Source organism: Trichechus manatus, unplaced genomic scaffold, assembly GCF_000243295.1.
Source record: "Trichechus manatus latirostris isolate Lorelei unplaced genomic scaffold, TriManLat1.0 scaffold00154, whole genome shotgun sequence".
NCBI classification, from domain to species: Eukaryota; Metazoa; Chordata; class Mammalia; order Sirenia; family Trichechidae; genus Trichechus; species Trichechus manatus.
The window spans coordinates 1,458,960-1,473,427 of NW_004444090.1; the positions used below are offsets into that span (position 1 = coordinate 1,458,960).

Here is a 14,468-nt window from a genome sequence, read left to right on the forward strand (position 1 = left end):
ATTGTATCATTCAAATACTAAAACCACTTAAAGTAACCATTCTGAACTTTAAAGGTACCATCATCTGATAAGGAACAATTTTTCCAAGTTGTAATATTTTCATACATACATCAGGATAACCTAAACCCATGTCACTGGCAGTTTCAGCAACAGCTTGACTTGAATACTACTGTCTGCTTCAGAAACTAGTAACTGGAAATTTTTAGTGGAAGTCATTTTCAAAATTATAAACTGGTGTAATGGAATGTAAACTTAAGAATTTTTTCAAGACGTTCTATATGGCTTTTCAAGCAGTTTCTAAAAGAGAGAAGCCATGCCTAGATTTGAAAGGACCATATACCCAAACTAAATATGAGAAAGACTTCTGATAGTAATACATTCTCATTTAGTTCCTTACTGAGAAATTGCTTCCTTCAGAGGTCGCATATTTTTGTACAAAATCAAATAGAGAATGACCTGTGCTCCTGCTTCTGCTGATTGAGAGAAATGATTCCAGCCTTCAAAAGATAAATATTTAAAGTTTAGTTATTTACAGTGGTTTGCTTTCTCCTCACCTTTGTATTCACAATTTTCCTTCATTCAATAAACATTAATTTAGTATTTTAGGCACTGTGCTGAATATTAGTGGAAAGAGTAATAAAAGAAGATATAATTCCTGACCCCAAAAAGCCGTCTCTGGTCAGGATAAAGAAGTGGGATGGGAGTAGGATGGAGATATGCACCAGGTGCTGAGGATATGGAGAGAGGGCACATAACTCATTGGGTGAGGAGGGTCCTGGTGGCAATAGTGGGTGGCAGTATGAGGACAAGGAAGTCCTCGTGGAGCAGGCAGCGGACACACTGGAAGTGGTGGATTATGGCTGCAGCCTAGTTTTCCGGTGTTGGGAGGGGGCCAGTGGGCACAGACAGAGGGCTTGAATGCTATGCAAAGGAATTCGCACTCTACAAATATAAAAGTATGCCAAGCCAATGAAGAATTTTAGAGAAGTAACTTCACGAACATTTTACACTCATATCACTCTGACTGCACTGCAGAGAATAGGAACGGTCCAGGCTAGACCCCCACCCTAGTGGCTGTTTATGTAATCCTGACAACAGTGTTAGGGGGCCTGAATTTGGGGGTAATGATGGGGCTAGAACATGTATGAAAGATATTAAGGAAGATTTGGTAGCAGAAAGCATGCGTATTTTTCTGATTTGTATTTTATTACTATACTGAGCCAATGTGTACAAGTAAGCATTTCTATTATTTGGTATTTGATTTGAAGGAATGAACTTTAAATGTAATAAAAAGAACTATCTGAATTTTAACCCTGGCAATACCTTCTTAGCTTTATGTACTACATGGTAATAAAAGATTTGGTTGCTACAGGTTCTCTTAGTAAAGGTATATATTCTTAAAGTGCTATCTTATTTCTAATTAAATTATATCTTTCATTAAAGCATGACAGATATCAAGATCTTGAATAACTTTTAAAAACTAACTTCCCAGATTTTCATAGTGACTTCTCATCTATATGCATTCAATTCATTTTAGGTTTTCTATGACTTTTTTGTTGTTTTTATGAGTCTTTTCCCATCTGTAATTGTTTTGGCTTATATTTTTCTGGAAATGTTTCTTTCAGGATTTGGGGGTACTTTCATGGCCCCTTCTCCATCACCAGTGACTCCAGCTCAGAATAACCTGCTACAGCCCAATTTCGAGGCAGCTTTTGGAACAACGCCTTCAACTTCTAGCAGCAGCTCCTTTGATCCATCAGGTGAGGCAGTGATTGTCAAACATTCTTTCCATTTGTTCTGATAATAAAATGCACCAGCTCAGGTTAGTAAGGGGTCAAGAAATTTACAGCAAGCAAACATTGAGTGATAACCTGTTTTTAAACTTTTTAAATATCTCTCTCATTCTATAACTTAAATAAATATTCTAGGTACATTTTGGTAGCTGTAAGGATAGCCTGCAATCCCTTTCTGTGTTTCTGTTTTTAGTTTTTAGCAGAAATCTAACTTAACACACACACCATTTGTTTGCATGAGCTTACATGCACGTGGTTTAGATATGGTTAAGGGAAAACAAATACTTTGTACAGTGTCTGAATGTGTGGACACCCCCACTGCTGTTGCTTCTGCCCTTCTGAAGCTTGCATGGCCCTCAGTTTTATAAAGTTGAGACACAATTCGTATTCTCTGCCTGCCTTTAACCTTTCATCATTGCTGTCATTTTGTTTGTATTCTCTTCCATTCTACTCTTCTCATGCTGGCTCCTTACTACAAATTTTCAATTGGTGAGTTTTTGGCAATTAAATGTGTTTCAGAAACACCCTAAATATATCCCCTGCCTGACAGTTTGGTTGCTTCTATTGCCAGTGCCTCGTTGAATGCTGTCTTTTTTTCAATTTAGAATTATTGTATGGTGGTATTACTGGTAGATAAGCATTGTTTTTTAGATAAAATTTAGTAACACAAACTTTTTGACATATTTAAGATATTAGCAGCATCTTGTGCATTTCATGTGAGTCTGCCTTTTAAATGGTCTTTCTATATTCTAGGAACTGGACTTTAACAAGCGGTATTTGTCATATGGGGATCAGGCATTGGATTCCTAATGCATTAAATAGTATTTACTTTAACTATGCCCTTAAAGGTAGAACCAAGGTGATTTGCTGTAATGGAACAAAAAAATCAAAATTCTTATTTCTAAAATATGGTCAGCTGTCTTTCAGACACTCATTACTAGGTGCTGACCGTTAGATCAGGTTTTATTATGATGCTTATTTCATAGGAAACTAGGAGAATTGGTCTTTTTTTCTTATTGAAAAAAAATTTTAAGTATTTTAGCTTGACAGTGCAAATTATTAGGCTTTGCTATAAATCACCACCATTTTGACTAAAAAGTGCTTTAGTGGTTGTTTTTAATAAAAGTAACAATGGCTACCACTTATTGAGTGCCTATATAGGGCAAGCATTATGATAAACACATGACATATATTATCTAATTTGACCTTCACAGCAAAAGCCATGCATTAGTGGTACTCTCCCCATTTACAGATGAGAAGATGAAAGCTCAGAGAGTAACTTCATCAAAGTCACACAGCTAGTGAGGCATGTGGCTAAATTGGAGCCCGATTCTGACTCCAAATTCTGTGCTCTTTCTGTACATCACAAACAACTTTTTTCCATCTTTGTCCACATTCATTAGTATTCCCATACTTTATGGGTATACATATGTAGACATGTTCTTCTTGGTGTTATAGTTATGGAAGGTGTGAATTTTATGCCGCCTTTTGTAAGAGTACATATTCATTTATTTCCATAATTTTTCAAAAGACAACTTCACTTTAATTTTGCCTGCAGTCTTTTTTTTTTTTTTTTTTTTCCAATTATTCTAAACGCGGTCTATTTGCTTTCCAGTGTTTGACGGCCTAGGTGATCTTCTGATGCCAACTATGGCACCAACAGGGCAGCCTACACCTGTATCAGTGGTACCACCCAGTCCTGCGATGGCAGCAAGCAAAGCTCTTGGAAGTGATCTTGATTCATCTCTTGCCAGCTTAGTAGGCAGTGAGTAATAAAGTTTTCATTAACTTAAATATATGAATTATTTATCTTTTCTTATGTTTTGTTTCTGGATTTGGAAACAAATCTTATGGGTAAGTGTATCAAGAAGTGGACAGAGGTTCTTAGTATTTACCCAGAGCAACTCCTTGGAAGATAAACAGTCCCTATGCCATTGTCACATAAATAGTATCAATGCCATTTTTAATCTAAATGACCAAAGGTATAATTAGGGAGCATGCAAATATAAAATCATGTGCATTATGTGTAATAAATACTTAATTTTTCATTTCATTTGGAAATAAGAACATAGAGTAATTTACATTGGTTAATTTTACCAACTAGCATCCAGTATTTACCACTTGAGCATTCAAGTGGGTTTCAATCATTCATTCAGCAAACATTTATCAAATACCACACATTCTTCTAGACTCTAGAGATAAAGCAGTGGACAAAACAGATAAAAAATACCTGTCCTTATGAAGCTAGGGGTGGGCACAGACAAACATAAAACTCAATAAACTAAATAAGTTCGATAATATGCTAGGTCGTAAGTCCTAGTGCTCTGGGGAAAAAGTAGGCCAAGGAAAGGGGAATTAGTAGTGCTGAAGAGTGTGAATTAGAGTAAGCATCACTGAGAAGGTAAAATTTGAACAAAGACTTGAAGATAAATGAGTGAACCATGTGAATATCAGAAGGAAAACCTTTGCCATTGAAAAGGCTCTAGGGCAGAAGATTTCCTGGCATGCTCAAGAAATATAAAGGGAACTAGTGGCTGGAGCTAAATAAGACAGTGGGAGAGTCCTAGGAGATAAGGGAAGAAGGTTAGGGGGTGCAACAGAAATGTAGGACCTTGTAGACTTTTTTAAAGATTGGCCTTTGCTTTTAACTCTGAACTTGATGTTCTATTATAGAGAATGGAGCCCTGGTGGCGCAGTGGTTAAGAGCTCGGCTGCCAACCAAAAGGTCAGCAGTTCGAATCTACCAGCCAGTCCTTGGAAACCCTATGGTGCAGTTCTACCCTGTCCTATAGGGTCACTATGAGTTGGAAACAACTCAACGGGTATTATAGAGGATGATTTTAGCATTCAGATACCTTTCTTTTTATTTAGGACTATTGTTTTAGTTATCTGGTGCTGCTTTAACAGAAATACCCCAAGTGGATAGCTTTAGCAAAGAAAAGTTTATTCTCTCACAGTCTAGTAGGCTAGAGGTCCAAATTCAGGGCATCGGCTCCAGGGGAAAGCTTTCTCTCTTGGCTCTGGAGGAAGGTCCTTGTCATCAATCTTTCCCTGGACTAGGAGCTTCTCAGCACAGTAACCTTGAGTCCAAAGGATGTGCTCTGCTCCCAGCGCTGCTTTCTTAGTGGTATGAGGTCCCCCTCTCTCTGTTTGCTTCCCTTTCCTTTTATCTCTTGTAAGATAAAAGGCCGTGCAGGCCACACCACAGGGAAACTCCCTTTACATTGGATTAGGGATGTGACCTTAGTAAAGGTGTTACAATCCCACCCTAATCCTCTTTAACATAATCTAATCTTGCCTCATTAACAACACGTAGAGATTAGGATTTATAACACTTAGGAAAATTACAATCACAAAATGGAGGACAATACACACTACTGGGAATCATGGCCTAACCAAGTTGACACATATGTTGGGGGGACACAGTTCAATTCATGACAGCTATATCTAAAGTTTAACAGATTATTGACACAGACTTCTTTTTCTACTCATTTTCCTATGAAGAAACTTTTTCTCTCCCATTAATTATACTGGGTCTGGCATCCATGAAAGTACTTTGATGAAACCCATGGCGAGTTTCTTTGAATATTTCTTCCCACTGTAAAATTTCATCTCACTGATGGATAGTCTGCAGTGGTGATTGGCTGTAGTGGACTTTATAATGTACCTCCCAGATCCCCCTTCAGAAATAAAGGACTTATACCCCCAGATGCTGAGCGTGCCACCAACAGATAGCCCTCAGCTGTCAACCCCCTCTGAGAATTGTCTTAGCTAAAGAAAACTGCCTCACTGGAGCACACAGCACCTTCCCAGATCAGTGACTCAGGACAGCTCTAACAGATGAACTGATCCTCATATCTCTTCATAGGAAAGCTCGAATTCAGGAATGGAGCAGTGTGGCCAGCTCTCTCCCCAGTAAACAACCATTTAACTGGTGAAGATTATTTTTTTTAAATCATTTAAAGTGCCTAGAAATTGTCCTAAGGGTGTATAGAAAACGGGGAAACATTTCTTCAAGAAAATAAGATTATAAATGTGTACCGTATTTTTACGCAAATAACGTGCATAGTATACGTTTTTTTGCCAACTGTGCCCTCCCTCATGAGGTATTTTCATAAGCACGCTAAGCTAATTTTTTATAGCAACATGTAAAAAATATTAGCATAGCACACTTAAAAAAATACCTCACGGGGTAGGGAGCAGTTGGCAAAAAAAAAAAAAGAAAAACGTGTGTTATTTGCATAAAAAATATAGTATTTGTCATAGAGCTGTTAGATATGATTATGAAATTGACACAAATATTTAAAAAAGAAAATAAGAATAGCGAGAGACAATATAGGAGGAATAGGGAACAAAAGGGACATGAGATATAAAACACAAAAATGGCAAATGTAAATGTATCGATATCAATAACAACATGAAATGTGAATGTATTAAACAATCCCAACAAAAGACAGAGATTGTCAGATTGGATTTTAAAAAAAAACAAGCTCTAACTACGTGCTCTCTGCAGGAGGCAAAGTTTAGATTCAGAGATACAAATAGATTGGAAGTAAAAAGAAAAAGTTATACCATGCGAACAGCAACTGTAAGAGAGCTGGAGTAGCTATACTAATATCAGAAAAGAATACGCTTTAAGAAAAAAAATATTAGAGATGAAGGACATTTTATAATGATAAAATGGTCAGTCCATCAGGAAGACATACAATTATAAACATTCATGTACCTAAAAACAGATCCCCAAAATTCATGAAGCTACAACTAACAGAATTGAAGATAAAAATACACTATTCAAATATAATAGTTGGAGACGTCAATATCCCACTTTCAGGAATAGAACAACTAAACAGAAGATCAGCAAAGAAATAGAAGACTTGAACAACACTGTAAACCATTAGACCTAACAGAAATCTTTAGAGCACACCACCCAAAAACAGCAGCATAAAGATTATTCTCCAATGCACATGGATCATTCTCCAGCATAGACTATATGTTAGGTCACAATACAAGTCTGAATAAATTAAAGGGGTTGAAATCATACAAAGTAGGTTCTTCCATCACAGCTGAATGAAATTAGATCAATAACACAAGGAAGTTTGGTAAATTGACAGATATTTGGAAATTAAATAACACACTCAAAGAATCAAAGAAGAATGCAGAAGAGACATTAGAAAATATTTTGAGATGAAAACCCCCCGAAACAAACAAACCCATTGCCGTCGAGTCAATTCCAACTCATAGTGACCCTATAGGACAGAGTAGAACTGCCCCATAGGGTTTCCAAGGAGCAGCTGGTGAATTTGAACTGCTGACCTTTTGGTTAGCAGCCACACTCTTAAGTGCTGTGCCATCAGGGCTCCATTTTGATATGTTGTATTTTTCATTTCACTTATCTCTCATTTTTATTTCACTCATCTCTCATCATCTCATCAAAATGAGAGATGAGTGAGATAAAAAATACAACATACCAAAATTTATGGAATGCATCTAGAGTAGTGCTTAGAGGGAAATCTATAACCTATATTTAAAAAGAAGAAAAATATCAAATCAGTAACCTAACTTTGCACCTTAAGAAACTAGAAAATATAGAGCAAACTAAGCCAAAAGTAAACAGAAGGAAGGAAATAATAAAGATTAGAGTGAAAATAAATAAAATAGAGAATGGAAAAAAATAGAGGAAATCAGTGAAACCAGAAGTTAGTTCTTTGAAAAGACAAACAAAATTGACAAACCGTTAGCTAGACTGACCAAGAAAAAATGAAAGAAGACTCAAATTACTAAAATCAGGAATGAAAGCAGGGATATTACTACCAACTTTAAAGAAATTAAAAAGGTTATAAGGAAATACTATGAATAATTATCTGCCAAAAAATTAGATAACCTAGCTGAAATGGACAAATTCCTATTTAGAAAGACACAAACTGTCAAAACTGACTGAAGAAGTAATAGAAAATTTAAATAGACCTATAACAAGAGATTGAATGAATATTAATAATAATTTTAAAAAAAAAAACCTTCCCACAAAGAAAAGTTCAGGACTAGATTATTTCACTGGTGAATTCTACCAAATGTTAAAGAAGAATTAACAGCAGTTATCCACAAACTCTTAATACAAGAGGAGGGAACATTGTCCAGCTCGTTGTATGAGGCCAGTATTATCCTGATAACAAAACCAGAAAAGACATCACAATAAAAGATGTTATAGACCAATATCCCTTATGAATATAGATGCAAAAAAGTCCTCAGTAAAATACTAGCAAATCAAATTCAACAGCATATAAAAAGGATTACATACCATGACCAAATGGTATTTATCCAAAGGATACAGGATCCAACATACAAAAATAAATCAAAGTAATACCCATATTAATAGAATAAAGAACAAAACCACATGATTGTATACATGTAAAAATTGTTGAATTGGCAAGTGTTTTGTTATATATGTTTTTAACTACAAAAAAAAAAAAACTTACATGATCATTGCAATAGAGAAAAAGCATTTGGCAAAATCCAGCACACTTTAATCATAAAAGCACTCAACAAAGTAGGAGCAGAAAGGAACTTCATCAACATATTAAAAGGCATATACAAAAAACCCACAGCCAACATCATACTTAATGGTGAAAGACTGAAAACTTTCCCCCTAAGATAAGGTACAAGACAAGAATGTCCTCTCTCACTACTTCTAATTAACATTGTACTGGAGGTTCTAGCCAGGACAATTAGGCAAGAAATTGAACTAAAAAGCATCTAGATTAGAAGAGAAAAAGTAAAGCTGTCTGTTTTTGCAGATGAAACTACCATATGGACAGACATATAGATCAGTGGGACAGAGTTGAGAGTCTGTAAAGAAACCTATACATCTATGGTCAAATTATTTTTGACAGGGATGCCAAGACAATTCAGTGGGGAAAGAATAGTCTCTTCAACAAACGGTGCTGGGACCATTGGACAGCCACGTGCAAAAGAATGAAGTTGGAACTGTACTTCACACTATATACAGAAATTAAGCTAAAAATGTACCAAAGCCCTAAAAGCAAGAAATATATCTATACAACTCTTAGAAGAAGATCTAGATGTCCTTGGATTAGACAATGGTTTCTTAGGTATAAGACTTAAAACACAAGCAAACAAACAAAAATAGATTAGGAGGACTTCATCAAAATTATAAGTTTTGTGCTGGGTGTATTTGCTGAGTACAGAGTTTTGTTGTTGTTAGATGCTGTCAAGTCACTTCCAACTCCTAGCGACCTTATGTACAACAGAATGAAACACTGCCTGGTCCTGCGCCATCCTCGCAATCGTCGTTATGCTTAAACCCATTGTTGCAGCCACTGTGTCAATCCATCTTTTTGAGGGTCTTCCTCTTTCTCGCTGACCTTCTACTTTACCAAACATGATGTCCTTCTCCAGGGACTGATCCCTCCTGACAATATATCCAAAGTATGTGAGACGTAGTCTCACCATCCTTGCTTCTAAGGAGCATTCTGGTCGTACTTCTTCCAGTATAGCGAGCTACCCTTAACATTTAAGGAAAGTTTTATATCAGTATAGAGAACTGTTTGTGTACAAGCCAAGTTCTTAGATGCCAGCCAAAGGCCAGCCTTGCATTTCTAAGATAGCAGCCTCAGGCCTGCTATGTTAACTCTTTTCTGCACATTATCGACATTAAAATGTGATCCTAAACTCTGAAGTCAACTGAAAGAAAAGTTTACGTTTGTGTGTGTATTTCCTAATATGGTTTCTTTTTTGTATACCTAAGTGCAGTCATTCCTAGACAAAAAAAAAATGGGCTTATTCTAGATCTGTGATTCTTTGATCTTTTTACATGTCAAATTATGTATATGCCACATATAAAGGTTTGAATGCTTTTTTCCTTTATCCATTTATAGATCTTGGAATTTCTGGTACCACATCGAAAAAGTAAGTGTTTTGAAGTTACTTGATTTCCTTTTGACATTTTATTTGTGACTATCAAGCATTGCACTCAGTGGAGTAATTACTTATTCTCAAGTTAGGCAGTTGCAAAAGTGGTTTTTGTTTTGTTTTGGATTGTTTCTTTTATTCTTCTGGAGCCTCCAAACTCTTGCTCTGCAATGAAAAGGAGCCGTCTATTTCTGTCTTTGAAAATTATGGTTTAAATATTTTTATAGCTTTAAATTCTGAAGTCATTACAATACTCCTAGGTAACATTGGTTAAAAGTCTTTTATGAATATCAGTTTCAAGGAAGGATGTTAATAATGATACACAGTATACCCTTTTTTAGATGCATATTGTAACATCTTTGAAAATGGGATGAATTTTACAATATATGGTGTCTTATAATCACTGTAAGCCAGGTTGTAGTCATGACTTAGATGTGGAAAAACCTTCTGTTGAACCATCTAGGATCAGGAAAGGGCCATTATCAATGCATCTGAAATACAACAAAATATAGATGTACGGTATTTATGATATACTTTAGTATTTTTTATAACCAGTGAGAAATAGGATCATTCCATTGACTTTTCTGGCACATTTTTCTATTAGAGATTATAGAAACTTCCTGTTATCATTGAAGTCCAAACCCTAAATGATTTTTTTCAGACTTTGAAGCTGTCTTAGATACAATATGGTAAGACTCTTCTAGAAGTTTGAAGCTGTTCTCTTGATTACCACTTGACTCAAAGAAACTCCTCCAAAGTAAAAGAATCCAAGGAGCCACACACTAGTCTTTTCTAATTAGTTTGTGTGGTTCTTGTTTTTCTGTTGCTTTGTTTGCATGCTTGATTCTAGGGGAGATCTTCAGTGGAATGCTGGAGAGAAAAAGTTGACTGGTGGAGCCAACTGGCAGCCGAAAGTAGCTCCTGCAACATGGTCAGCAGGTGTTCCCCCAAGTGCACCATTGGTATGTAGCCCCCAGAGGCCAGTGTGGTGAGGGCACTTTGCTGATTTCCAAATATATAAAGCAGGGTGCATTTTGCTTAACACTGCTACTGACCTTGTACCTTTTTCATCCCCACTGAAGAAATATAAACAAGATGCAATGCTTACCAAAACCCAAATTCCTTTCATTTTATACTTAATAAAAGATTATGGCCTATTTTTTATTTTTAATATTTTACAACAGTATTATGCTTCTTTAAATGTTAGTACTGTATTTGTCCAATTATTGAAGAGATCTTTTTTTTCAAAAGCATTTAATGTCATTGATTATTATCTGTATTTTATCACATTTCTCGCCCAAATTTCCTGGTTTGCATTAATAGTAACAAAAACTTTTATCTTACCAGAATGATTGGACAGTTCTCTATTGTGTAAGTGAACTTTCATTTTAAAACCCTATTAGTTTTGCTCACCATTTTTTTAGTTGAAACTACTAACACCATCTTTTCTGTAAGGTTTAAATAGGTTTACTTCTATATATTAACTTTCTATTATTATGGTAATACCACCATTCACTGTTTGAAAGAGCATATCGCTGGAAATAAAGACTAATTCTTGTTTTATGGTTTTTGCCAACATAAGTAGCACATGTTTTAGGGGAGCAAAACTTACTGTTTTTCTCTGTATGCTCCTTTGCTCACCACCTCCACCTGTCTAAATCATACCCATCCACAAGGCCGTCCTAATACCATCCTTCCCTTATACTTGAATTAGTTCCTAACCATAATGCACCATCCTCAGCCTAACAAACATGCATGGAAGTGAATTAATATAAATTGGAATATAAATGTTTTAGAAAGACTCCATTAAAATGTATTGTGTTCCAGCAATTAATTTAGATATCTGAGTTTTGAAATTTAGAATATTTTCTTTTAAACAGTTTTATAAATAATAAATTTCAACCAGTTGGAAAAGGATCTTTTGAATCCAGAATTTACCACTAAACAGCACTAATAGAATTAATTAGATTACATTTTATGCCATAGTTTCTATAGAAAAAATATTCTGTGCTCCAACTTGGGTTCCCGAAACCCATTTCCTCTGTCCCTGTCCCCACTCACCCCGTGGCATTAGGAAGAGAACAGGAAAATCAAGCACTAAGAGTCTCTGCTTTGGGTGAGTTCAACGTCTGAGGAAAGAACTTGGTTTTAAGCAATTTCTAACAGGTAACAATGAGAAAGTTATTATCAAGATATTTATCTCTTTAAATCTTCCTTTGCATTACATAAAAACAGTGCTTAAGAGAATAGTTTTTGTATTTAGCTATAAAATAGAGACTTCTGTTTAATTTTTACAGAGGATACTTAGAAAACTACAAATCTCTTTTAAACTGAACTGTGCTTAGGAAGGGTCCCTGGGTGGTGCAAACAATTTGCTCACAAGTACTAACTGTACGGTTGGCAGTTCAAACCCACCCAATGGCACCACGGAAGAAAGGCCTGACAGTTCATAAAGCTGACAGTCAAGAAAACCCTATAGAGCTCAGTTCTACTCTATAACACATGGGGTCACCTTGAGTTGGAATCAAATGCCTTTGCAAAGCCAATAAAACAGAGGTAAACATCTTCCTGGTATTCTCTGCTTTCAGCCAGGGTCCATGTGACATCAGCAATGATATCCCTGGTTCCACGTCCTCTTCCGAATCTGACTTGAAATTCTGGCAGTTCCTTTTCGGTATACTGCTGAAGCCGCTTTTGAATGATCTTCAGCAGAATTTTACTTGTGTGTGATATTAATGATACTGTTCAGTAATTTCCGTATTCAGTTGGATCACCTTTCCTGGAAATAGGCATAAATATGGATCTCTTCCAGTCAGTGGGCCAGGTAGCTGTCTTCCAAATTTCTTGGCATAGACAAGTGAGCATTTCCAGCACTGCATCCGTTTGTTGAAACATCTCAGTTGGTATTCCATCAATTCCTGGAGACTTGTCTTTTGCCAATGCCTTCAGTGCAGCTTGGACCTCTTCCTTCAGTGCCATCGGTTCCCGATCATATACTGCCTCCCGAAATGGTTGACCATCAACTAGTTCTTTTTGGTATAGTGATTGTGTATTCCTTCTGTCTTCTTTTGATGTTTCCTGTGTCGTTTAATACTTTCCCCCATAGAATCCTTCAGTATTGCAACTCAAGGCTTGATTTTTTTCTTCAGTTCTTCAGCTTGAGAAATGCCGTGCATGTTCTTGCCTTTTGGTTTTCTAACTCCAGGTCTTTGCACATGTCATTATAATACATTGTCTTCTCAGGCTGCCCTTTGAAATCTTCTGTTCAGCTCTTTTACTTCATCATTTCTTCCTTTTCTTTAGCTATTCTACATTCAAGGGCAAGTTTCAGAGTCTCTTCTGACATCCATTTTAGTCTTTTGTTTCTTTCCTGTCTTTTTAATGACCTTTTGCTTTCTTCATGTATGATGTCCTTGATGTCATTCCACAACTCATCTGGTCTTTGGTCATTAGTGTTCAATGCATCAAATCTGCTCTTGAGATGGTCTGTAAATTCAGGTGGGATATACTCAAGGTCATACTTTGGTTCTTGTGGACTTGTTCTAATTTTCTTCAACTTCAACTTGAACTTGCATATGAGCAATTGATGATCTGTTCCTCAGTTAGCTGCTGGCCTTGTTCTGACCGATGATATTGAGCTTTTCCATGTCTCTTCCAACAGATGTAGTCGATTTGATTCCTATGTATTCCATCTGGTGAGGTCCACGTGTGTATTTGCTGTTTATGTTGTTAAAAAGGGTATTTGCAATGAAGAAGTTGTTGGTCTTGCAAAATTCTATCATGCAATCTCTGGCATCGTTTCTATCACCAAGGCCATATTTTCTAGCTACTATTCCTTCTTCTTTGTTTCTAACTTTTGCATTCCAGTCATCAGTAATTATCAATGCATCCTGATTGCATGTTCGATCAATTTCAGACTGCAGAAGCTGGTAAAAATCTTCAATTTCTTCATCTTTGGCCTTGGTGGTTGGTGTGTAAATTTGAATAATAGTTGTATTAACTGGTCTTACCTTGTAGGCATATGAATATCATCCTATTACTGACAGCATTGTACTTCAGGGATAGACCTTGAAATGTTCTTTTTGATGATGAACACAATGCCATTCCCTTCAAGCTATCATTCTCAGCATAGTAGACCATATGATTTTCTGATTCACAATGGCCAATACCAGTCCATTTCAGCTGACTGATGCCTAGGATATTGATCTTTGTGTGTTCCATTTCATTTTTGACGATTTCCAATTTTCCTAGATTCATGCTTTGTACATTCCACGTTCCGATTAGTAATGGACGTTTGCAGCTGTTTCTTTTCATTTTGAGTCGTGCCACATCAGCAAATGAAGATCCCGAAAGCTTGACTCTTGTCCACGTCATTAAGGTCAACTCTACTTTGAGGAGGTGGCTCTTCCCCATCATCTTTTGAGTGCCTTCCAACCTGAGGGACTCATCTTCCAGCACTATATTAGACCGTGTTCCTCTGCTGTTCGTAAGGTTTTTACTGGCTAATTCTTTTCAGAAGTAAACTGCCAGGTCCTTCTTCCTAGTCTGTCTTAGTCTGGAAGCTCAGCTGAAACTTATCCACCATGAGTGACCCTGCTGGCATTTGAATACTGGTGGCATAGCTTCCAGCATCACAGCAACAGACAAGCCCCCACAGTATGACATAGTAACAGGAAACAGCTATAAAAGAAAAATTATAACAGCAGAAATAATTTATTAGAGTGGCAGGGTTACATGTAGTTTTATTTA

General features: G+C 36.4%; 1 protein-coding gene across 5 annotated transcripts in view; it reads left to right on the forward strand.

Annotated features, from left to right (window-relative positions):
- The window catches only part of SNAP91 (synaptosome associated protein 91), a 173,394-nt gene that overhangs the window by 147,212 nt on the left and 11,714 nt on the right, over positions 1-14,468 (forward strand). For 4 of the 5 annotated variants that reach the window (XM_004386043.1, XM_004386042.1, XM_004386044.1 and 1 more), the window contains 4 exons: positions 1,626-1,760; positions 3,409-3,558; positions 9,686-9,716; positions 10,570-10,681. In XM_004386043.1, coding sequence (XP_004386100.1) covers positions 1,626-1,760; positions 3,409-3,558; positions 9,686-9,716; positions 10,570-10,681 — 428 coding nt within the window. The remainder of the gene's footprint in view (positions 1-1,625; positions 1,761-3,408; positions 3,559-9,685; positions 9,717-10,569; positions 10,682-14,468) is intronic. The other variant, XM_004386045.1, reaches the window with a different exon arrangement.